This window comes from Colletotrichum lupini, chromosome 10 (genome assembly GCF_023278565.1).
Source record: "Colletotrichum lupini chromosome 10, complete sequence".
Lineage (NCBI taxonomy): Eukaryota > Fungi > Ascomycota > Sordariomycetes > Glomerellales > Glomerellaceae > Colletotrichum > Colletotrichum lupini.
Window position 1 is genome coordinate 677,519 of NC_064673.1, and position 10,493 is coordinate 688,011.

The 10,493-nt window shown below is 48.9% G+C and overlaps 2 protein-coding genes across 2 annotated transcripts; one reads left to right on the forward strand and one right to left on the reverse strand.

The window, feature by feature from the left end:
• Positions 1-463: 463 nt before the first annotated feature.
• CLUP02_17402 (poly A polymerase head domain-containing protein) lies at positions 464-6,025 on the forward strand (the record flags this gene model as incomplete). Its single annotated transcript, XM_049296314.1, has 18 exons — positions 464-505; positions 564-722; positions 854-897; positions 966-1,034; positions 1,088-1,172; positions 1,365-1,727; positions 1,789-2,827; positions 2,903-3,448; positions 3,514-3,734; positions 3,805-3,896; positions 4,040-4,145; positions 4,199-4,367; positions 4,456-4,509; positions 4,575-4,636; positions 4,698-5,264; positions 5,331-5,786; positions 5,838-5,936; positions 5,990-6,025. The coding sequence occupies 18 exons, from the start codon at positions 464-466 to the stop codon at positions 6,023-6,025; spliced, it is 4,209 nt and encodes a 1,402-aa protein (XP_049137538.1).
• A 215-nt stretch (positions 6,026-6,240) lies between these two features.
• On the reverse strand, positions 6,241-9,269 carry CLUP02_17403 (uncharacterized protein; the record flags this gene model as incomplete). Its single annotated transcript, XM_049296315.1, has 3 exons — positions 6,241-8,103; positions 8,159-8,259; positions 8,321-9,269. The coding sequence occupies 3 exons, from the start codon at positions 9,267-9,269 to the stop codon at positions 6,241-6,243; spliced, it is 2,913 nt and encodes a 970-aa protein (XP_049137539.1).
• Between the last annotated feature and the right edge of the window lie 1,224 nt (positions 9,270-10,493).

Sequence of the window (10,493 nt, forward strand, 5' to 3'; positions counted from 1 at the left end):
CATCGTTTGAAACAGGCGACGTGGGCTGCGCACCGATGTTGTGTGAAACGAAGTTGTCAAACCCCATGGTTGCGGGGCCAATCGCATGAGCCTTTCCCCTTCCAGTGTGCGGCAGAGCTATGGAATCGATCCCGTTGGCCGTTGCTCATGAGAGAGGGAGAGAAGACAAAATTGCCTCGGATCGACCCGCCAGCCGGTGACAACAGCGGTGTGATGCATGATCCTCGTGAGCCAGTCTAAAGAGCATACAGTAGCTTGTCAGGTGGTGGTAGTGCCAGCGGTTGATCAAACAGAAAGGAAGAGTAATCAAGGTTAAAGGTGGACGGGAACGTGGCCGGCGGAAGCTAAGCCAACCTTGGCCAAACTACGACCACGGTCATGCTATCCCCTGGGGGAAATCCCCCAACTGAGGTGGTCAAGCAGGAAGAGGTGTGGATCTGCTCCTGGCAAGGTATGGTCGAAGATGGACTTTTATCGCGGTATCCCAGCCTTGTGTGGGATTCAGGTCCGTTAAAAGTTGTATCACTAAGTGATGATTGTCCGTTTGGGGCTGAAGCTGACAGTATGTTTTGGACAAGAGGCCCTCAAGACACCACAAGCACTGGACGGTATCCGTAGTGACGGTGCCCAACATACCCTCGTCGCTATGCTTTGACAGAGGGGCAGCAATATGGAAAACTTGGTCTCACCACCAATTTTGGGCTTCCGACAACCCCATCTCTGTCCGCGCGAGCCTTATCCCTGGACGAATCAGATGACACGGGAAGTTTAGTATAGTATTAGCCAAAGACAAGGTAAGTTGGTCAAGTACGGAGTAAGGTTGCAAGGTAGAGTGAAGAAAGGTCCACTTGAGTTCACCACTCACATACACTTTGAAACGACGTCAACTCAGACTCTGTGCATTACATAATCATACTAAAAAGTCTCCTTACGTAATCACTCCTGTGGAGTCATGGGCAAATCAGCACTTTCAGGTACCTAAGCACTAAGGTGCTTAACAAGTCACTTGCCCGTGCCTGCGTGCTGCGCGCTGTGTGCCTGCCTGAGTAAAGACTCATTGTCTATCACCACTGCCTGCCAGAGCCAGGTTTTCGCCGGTGCACGGCACACTCATTACTTCCTTTCCTCTTCTTACTGTCACGTTTGGCGAACTCGAAGCAAACATCAAGTTCGTTGGCCCAATTACAGGGTCTCGGTTGACTAGATACCCGTAGCAAGTTGTGAGTCAAAATCCCAATGACTCTCATCTCTGGCTTATATGAGTACATCATACATACCCCCTCCAAGATGAGCTTGTAATTTCAGACAACGTCTTAATCATATTCATATCACTTGTCCCTAATGATTGATTTTTCGACACCAAGTCCTGGCTCTCTTGGTTTGACTCACCCTTCTTCGCTCTACTCATCTTGACTTGTCGCGACCTGTCTCGTCTCATCGCCCTGACGCCTTGCCCCAACCTTACTATCCATCAGCTAACCGCGCACCAGCCACTCGTATCGACTTTTCATCTTGAGCTCACCATCACCTCAAACCCCAGTGCGGTCTTGCATGATCAGCCGCACCCACATCATCAACCCACCATTCATCGACTTCCTTTGACGATCCCGGGATCCAGACTGCTTGCCTCAAGGCCTGTGCTGCGCCCTTTCCTTACCTCATGCAACCGCGCTTGTGCTTGCGCCTCCGCCTCCATCACCACTGCTACCACGACCACCCTAGCCAAGGTGATTAAGCTGGGGCTGCTTCTGGAGTGAGACCAGAAGGACTCTATCTCGAAACTCAAAGATCAAGGCCCGTGGTCTAACGCGGCGCACGTTCTACCCCTCGACTTTCTGCACTGGCGCATCTGCCGACTCGACACCTTCCAACTGTCAGGCCTGTCGTGTCATGCTACGTACCTGTGCTCGGCCTCGATCTGTCTTGACCTGGAACCGCTGCTCGGTGCCGCGCGCATCCTTGTACCCTTGCCTCATGAAGAGAAACTTTGACGCGTTTGTGGGTCGTCCGTCTGTCTCTTCGCCGTCCAAGATGACCACCTCCATTGCCGCCTCGTCTATGAGCAACTTCACCACTGCAAATGATCCCCCGACACTCAGTCTTACTTCCAAAGAGCAGCAATTGAGGGATCTTTTGGTTGACGTTGCTGCCTTTATCGATGGAGCCGGTCGTTCACCTGAGCCTCTCGTCCTTCGATGGGCTGGGGGCTGGGTTCGTGATAAACTCCTTGGCATAGAGTCTCACGATATTGATACTGCCATCAATGCCATGACTGGGTATGCCTTTAGTCTGGAGCTGCGCGACTACTGTGCTCTAGAAGAGCATACAAAGAAGCACAGTATTGGTCCCGATGATATGGGCAGCCTCCACAGGATTGCCGCGAATCCCGATAAGTCGAAGCACCTCGAGACAGCGACTACGCGTATGTTTGGTCTGGACGTTGACTTTGTCAATCTACGCAAGGAGACGTACACTCAGGACAGTCGCAATCCTACGATGGAGTTTGGTACTGCCGAGGAAGATGCTCTGCGCCGCGATGCCACCATTAACGCCCTCTTTTACAATTTGCACACCGGCCTGGTCGAAGATCTGACCGGAGGACTCGCAGACATGAAGTCTCGCCTGATCCGCACACCCATGGAGCCTTTCCAGACCTTTACAGACGATCCCCTCAGAGTCATGAGATTGCTCCGCTTCGCCAGTCGTCTCGACTTTTCAATTGATCCTGCTGCCACTGCAGTCATGGCCGACCCCCAAGTTTTGAACGCTCTGAAACTTAAAATTAGCCGCGAAAGGGTTGGTGTCGAGATGGAAAAGATGCTAAAGGGTTCGTCTGCCTATGCTTAACTTTTTTGATATACGAATCTGGTGAACTGACTCGTTTGGCTTTGTGCTGGAGCAGGTAAGAACCCATGCATGTCTCTGGACTTGATTCGAACCCTCAACCTGTACGAGGCCATCTTCACGGATTCTAGTGATAGCGGTCACCCGTCACCTGATCTCTCCAAGTGGAAACTGGCCTACGATCTCCTTGACAGGCTCGCTCATGACAAGGACCCCGGATTGATCTATGATGTTCTCGTCACATCCGACGAAGCTGCATACTTTGCTTGGAATTTGGCTGCAATTACCCCGTACTCCCACATAACGGAGGAAGTACCATTACCAAAGGCTCGGGGTACTGTGCCTCTGACTACGCTGGTTGCCCGGGAAGGCATCAAGGCCCCCAACAAGCTTTGCGATGTAATTACTGCAGCATATCGCCACCGCGTCGAGATTCTTGGTCTGAAGAAAAGCTTTGGTGCCGGGCAATCTAGGACTACCGAAAGGGGCATCGTTGGTATGGCAATTCGTAAGTGGGACAGCCATGGAGGCCACTGGCGAATCCAGGTACTCTATGCCTTACTTGTCGAGGCTATTGAAAAGTTGCCATCCGATTCACCTACGGGTAAGTACCGCCATCTCCGTACACCTCGTACCTTGCCCCGGAAAAGCTTGCTCATTCCGCCACAGACAGAGCAGAGTTTCTCTCTGGATGGCAAAAGTTCCTGGACCACCTTACTGATCTGGACGTCATGGACGCACCTTCGTTGACGCGCCTGGTGGACGGGCGATTGCTGGGAAAAGAACTCGGTGTCCGCCCCGGCAAGTGGATGGGCCAGGCCTTGGATGTTTGCGTTGCCTGGCAGCTTCGTCACCCAGACGAGACTGAGCCGGCAGGGGCCATCGAAGAGGTGCGACGACGGGCAGTAGAACTAGGGATCGAAGGGCTTCCCATATGATGAACCCAGCTGTACTGGGCAGGATGCCCTTGAAGACGGGCTCTGCACTATAAATCGAGCTAAGACTTCGACTGTCTTTGGCAGTGCTAGATGCAGGTTCTACTTGACAAAGGAGTGACGGCGAGGAGGGGTTATGCCGGTGAAGACAATATTATTGCCTGAGGGGGGCCGGCTTGAAATACCCGAAGACCACTTGCTTATTGAAGCTGTGAGGGAAATGCCACCAAATTTTCTGTGACATCTCTCTGTCTATGAAGGCAGATTTTCTGTATATTCCTTACGTCTTCAATGCGGCGGTCCTTCATTGCCGGTCTGCCTGTACTCGAGTACAAAATGTTGGAGAAGCCTGCACAGCACCACACAGTGTATAACACTATATATGTACTGTACATGTCTGTACGATTTGCCCTCTGAAGGCTGCACGCATTGATTTCGCTCTCACTGTGCCCGCTCAATCCTGCTGCTACTTGCTTCCATCAACGGTTAACCATCTACTTGATTTCGGCAGCGAAGAAGTCAGACTTCTCATGTCATCCGTGGTCCCAACTTGCCCAGAAAGGAACCTGTCATACTACCTGCATACAAGTAAACAAACCGCATCAAGGGCCCTGTCCCGCCTCGATCGTCCACGTTTATTTGGTCTCACCATTGCCCGCTATGCTCTCCGACGTAGTTGAGGCCCTGCATCGAGCTACGTCAAGCTCACTTGAGTTCAACGTCGATAGAGGTCCGCATTTCCCTCGCGATCAAAGCAGTGCTTCGTTAGACATTGGAAGCTGACAGGAGCTACAGATCTACCAAAACGATATACTCTCACAGACCTCGCACGAGACTTATCGGAGGTCGAGCATTTTGTGGGTTCGACCTATTAGTCCATCTAATTCATCTTACACTGTTAGTCATTAACACCACCAGCAGCCACCAATATCCACTCTCAGCGCTCTTTCACTCTGTCTCAGAAACGCCGACCGCATCGACGAAGGGCCTCAAGATCACGAGTCTATCGCACAGCTATCTAGCCATGCACTGGGGTTACTGAGCAGCTCTTCTGGCCCGCTGTCAAACACTGACCCAGCTCTAGCCGAGCAGGCGTTGGATATCTTGAGAAGTCTTGTCGTGAGATTTTCTCCATCGCTTGACGACCAAGATCTCATTGCTATCGCTGCATACACCGACCGCAAGAGAACCTGGACGACCGTCAATGCAGAGCTTTATGCTAGAGAGATCCTGGAGCGTTCATTGGACGGTGTTCAAAAGCAGGCGTTCATCACATCGGTAGTGCTGGAGGGCTTTATTCGACCCCTCTTCTCTCGGAACAGCTCTAGTCGCATCACTTCCACCGGCAGAAAAGCTCATTTCGCCGACGACAGTCAGGACCGCTTCACTCCTGGCGCTTCCGCTGATACCGATGACGCGAAATCTTGGAAAACCACTCAAGCTTATGCCATTACAGTGTTTTCCTGGGCTGTGGAACAATCCCATGTTGGTCACACTTCCGATATCAAGTAGTCATGATGCTGGAATGGCCGGCTAACCATTAATCTACAGGATGCGCTTGTCGAAAAAAGTTGGCCATTGTTCACTCCAGTTCTCCTCGCTCTCTTAGACGACCCCGATACAGAAAATAAAGCAAGGGGCCTGGCTGTTCTAGGCGACTTTCTCGTCAAATGCCCAGGCAAGGTTCTCGTCCAAACCGGCCTGGGTGACATATTTGAGCAATCCGTCTTCCCCACCTTACTATCCTTGCCAACTCTGACGCCTGAGAAAGAGTCCCTCCTGCTACTTGATCCGGCATATAGTGCAATCATCCGGCTCGCCAAAATTCAGTTTCCTGGGGAGGGGGACAGAGACAAAAAGAAAGGACTTCTTACTCGTTTGCTCAGGGAAGGAGTTTTCATGGGCTACTGGCAAGCGTCCGACTATGTTGGAATTGTTGAATTACTTGCTCGACAAACGACCTCTATCGTCAACGAACTCGGCTTTCTTGCCACAGCACATTTGAAGGTAACTCCACATGTCTCCAGCGTGGTGCCTCGACTGCTAACTATTCCATAGGAACTCCTGTCCATGGTTTCTGCAATCATGACGGACCCCTTTCTCGCTTCTCATCCGAGCAGCATACAAGCGGCTGCGCAGGCATTCGGTGCCATACTGGTGAACTGCTGGCCGAGAATTCCAAACGGGACACATGCAGGCGAAGTGCTTAGATCCACCAGCGTTTGCTGGTTGAATATGCTCGCTGAGCAAAGGAACGGGCCTGAGAATGCGGCGACCAAAGAGGCTTTAGCTGAAATCTCCAAACTTGCACCTATCCTGCGCGCGATCTTTGCAGCGGCCGATATGCCCTTAAAGCCTCACATATCGGCATTGCTAGCTGCGGAGCCTAGGCTCGAAGACTTGTTTGGAGACCAGGGGGATGGGGCAGTGGCGGTAGGTGAAGGGAACAGCGGAGGTGACCTCAATCAAGTGGCTGCTGTTTGAAGAACGACTTGCCACGAAGCCATTTCCTATAGGCCTTGTATCGCTTCTTCTGAGCATCCTCCTCGGTAACGGTAAGAGGATTGCTGCCAACCTTGAGGAGCTCCGCATATACAGCGATATCCTCCTCGGTACCGACAGGCGTTATCGCGTCGCTTTGCTCACTGCTCTGGACATAGTGCTGGTACTCGGATTGGTTTTCTGCCTGGATCGTTTCGGCAGACACTACCAGCGGCAGGTTTTGCGGGTGGCTGATGTACCGCTCATAGTCCTCGGCCTCTTGTTGGCTGACGGATGGATTGAGGGACTCACTAACGGCCTTCGTGAAGGTCCACTGAGCCGCTTTAGTCTTTTCCTGGGCTGTGGGCTTGATCTTTGACGGATCTTGTGGTTCTGCATGGGTCTCTTTCATAATTCCATGATGCCCAGTCACTCTGTCCTGCATTGGCTGAAGCCAGCGGTGAATGGAAATCCCCTTCCCACCTGCAGTACGGTCCGACATGACCGATGCAGCGTCAATGTCCCGAGGGGACTTCAAGTCTTGCGGATCGACGATTGTCACCTCTTTTTTGGGCTTCTTCTTCTCGTGGGCGTCCATATCAGTCTCATTGCGAACCCGGAAAGGACTCAGGTCATACCGTCCATCTTGCGTGGATTTGAAGGGTATGTATTTGATGGTTGAGTTCATTTTATAGGGAAACATTTTCAGGAATGACGAGAGTGTGGATGGGCGATAGTATTCGACCCAGTAATCATCAAAGTGAGATACTGGCTTGTTCTTTGCCTCGCCTGGGGGTGGCATGTAAGGCGGGAAACTTCTTTCCTGCAAGTTGTCTGCAGTATACCAATTGATGTAGTTTCGCTTCGTCTTTTCGGACCAAGCTCGTGGGTCCGCATGATGAAGGTAGTAGTCGGTCGCAAGGTCCCATAGCATTGGTTGCCCTTGAGCAAATATGTAGTTGCCGAGGAAGAGGTTGTACGCTTCTTGGCGCTGCCCATCTAGGAAAGAGTTATTGTAATACCTCTTGAAGCTCTCGATCATGTCGCGAGAGTGGCTCGTCCATTGATTGATCTTGCGGTATGTCTCCATGGTATTGACAAGCTGGGAGCCACCATATTGCACAGCAATAGTGTCACCGTGATCGTGATACATGTGAGTGAAGAGATTAACGGCGTCTGTGTCATAGTTGATGGAGGTGTCTTCGAGAATGCCGAGTGCATGAAGCTGATGGCCTAGGGCCCTCTTCCCAATGACGAATTGGGCAGCGTTGGTTCGGTCAAGACAGTCTATACAGTTGGTTCGGGCCACGCCGTTTTGGACGCTGGTTGGGTACACCTTGCCGTCGCCATCATGGAAGAATCCGGTCGTGGTGACAACATCCTCGGCAATGCGCTCCAGTGTACCTATAACGTCCTGGTCACGACTCTTCGCCGCTCGGCTCATGTCCCACGCCTTGTGAATGATTTTGCGGCCTTCGGGTAAGAACTGGTTCAGGTAGTTGATTGCGTTTGTATACTCCAACAGCAGCTTGGATTCCCGCGGCGTCCGTTCTCTCGCTTTGACGAGATTCAGCACATAAATGGGAGCGCCGTAGCGCTCGAAAAGGTTGTCGAAATGAAGAGCGGCAGCACTGTAGAAAGGATCGACGAGATTCAACTCGATGGGGGGTTTTGGTGTCACGCCCGTGTTATCCTGTGTCCAGTACAGGGGAATGCTTCCCCGGTGCTGAACATAGGAAGTGTACTGCGGGCTGGAGAATAGCCTGTGTCCTGGGGCATGGAATGAAGTTGTCAAGGCTTCTGAGACGACTTGCTCCGTCTCAACATCATTTGCAACGTAACCCTATTCACATAGTGTCAGCCGCATTGTTTCTTGCATACTAGTTGGGCAAACTCACGAGGTCGTTGGCCCCTCGTTTGAGAAACCTCGCACCAGCAAAGAAACGAGATCGCCGAGCAATGATGGTGATATACGCAGTGCGCCCGTATATCGATAAGGCTATGAAACGCAGTCAGGTAGATGCCCAGTTGACTTATTAGTGTCATTTGCCAGTACTCACCAGCTTGGTCAATATAACCATGGATGATGGGATGGCACCAGTCGAACGGGTCCTTGAGTGCTTTCATGGCCGGCTGCAGCAGGTGGCTGTTCCACACAAACATGCCATTGAAGTCATCCATGGTCCCTGGAAGCCCCCGCGCAAGCGCTTCGCGCTCCCTTGTCAGATTGTGCTGCAGTGTGCGTGTAATATCGTACGAATAGCTGTAATAGAACGACCTGGTAAGATCCAGGTTGTTCAGTATGCCCAAGAACCGGGACTCTTCGGTGTTGCGAACGTCCGCCTTGAATCGATTGGGCGTCAGCGGCACAAGCTCTGTACCATCGACTTGGTAGATATAATGCCCCCCAATCATTGCCACTGTGCTCTTTTTCGTGATCAGGAGCATGTAGTACGGTCCAGTGAACTTGATGAAACCTAGCAAGCCCCAGGCAGTGCATCGGAGCTTGATGCCACCAGTGCCTTTGTTGCCATCGTCGATCGTATCCAACAACTGGTTCATCTCCTTTTGGCTGTAGATGATCTTGTCGTCCGTAATGCTGAGCTCCGAGTCGTCGGTTGTTCTTTCAATCTTGAGAATGCGGTACCGCTTCTCCGTCACGTCTCCCCCCACGATGTAGTACCGCGTGGCAGTCTCATAAAGGCTGAATTTATGCATCTTGCGATCGAGGCGATCGGGACCCTTTTCATCATAAGCATCCGCCGCCCGAGCTGCAGAGTCAGGACTTGACGTTCTGACAAAGGGCTTTGCGACCGCGGGTTCTTCATCGACGTCATCTTCGCCGGGACGGATTTGCATCGCAGCATCGGAGGATAGAGCTTTCGCCGTTTCGTCGTTGTTGAGAAGTGGGAATACTGGTGAAAGATCTCGGCTGGATTTGCCCTTGTCAGCGTCGCCGGTGAAGGGCATGGGAGGATTCGAATCGCGGGATGCCGATCTTGCGGCCATCTTGGAATGAGTTGCGCATCCCTATCGAGAAATGCAATGGGCAAGTTGCCTGTTCGTCGGGAGGGCATACACGGGGATATGGAAATTCGGGTTTGCCTGGAAGACTTGCCTGCCGGGCAAAGTTCAAAGCGACGTGACGTCACAGAAGCCAATAGGATACTTCTAACTAATATTTTATTAGAAATCGTTAAATTGAATAGTTTCTTCTTAAAATACATACCTTAACCCTTTGGGGTCCGGTCCGCCTCATTAGGGGCTAACTTTGCCCTCACGGGCAAGCTGGTCTACTAGGGTTAATACCGAGTTTTTATTATATAATAAACTTTATAATTAATAATGGCCGGCCATAACTATTAATACGAACTAAACTTAAAATACTAATTACTTTATTATAATATATTAATTATTTTTTAAATAGCTAAAAGCTATTTTTTAATCTTTATTTTTTTTAATAACTCTAAATTTCTTTTTTTAATCTCTCTGGACTTTTTATTTTATTATTATAATATTAAAATATTAATTATATTTTAGAATTAACTAAGTATTTTAGAGCTATATTAATATTATATAAGTTCGGTATTAATAATAGCGATTTTTATAAAGGTATTATTATTTCGGATTTTTAAATTAATAATAATTAGTTTATACTCCTCTAAATAATTCTTTTATAAATCGGGATTATTAAATATAATATTAATAAGATCGAAATACTAGCCCCTAAGGTATCCTTATAGGTTATTAAGTTATTGATATCTCGGTATTTTAAGTATTTTTAAAATAAATAGTTTAATAATAATAATAATAAATAGTAAGGGAAGCGTTTTTTAATTTTAATAAAAGAAACGAGGTAATGAATATATATATATATATAAGTAAAGTTAAAAGTATTAAGGTAAATATTATAAGGTTAGTATCGTTCTTAATAACGGTAACGAGGGTATTTTTAATATTATATTATTATAAAGCTATTACTTAAAAGGGCTACGAACTTAACTAGGTACGTGGGCTTATAAAGTAATAATATCCCGCACCTAATATTACTATTAATTTATATTTATAGACTTTATAAAAAAGAAAGTTTAAAAAGTAAAAATAAATCGAAAAAATAGTTTAATAAAATAGTATAAGTATTTACTAATACTATATATTAATACTATATAACTAATATTAAAAATTGCCTAAGTAGTTAGTAAAAGTAGAATAGTAAAATAAATATATACCTTA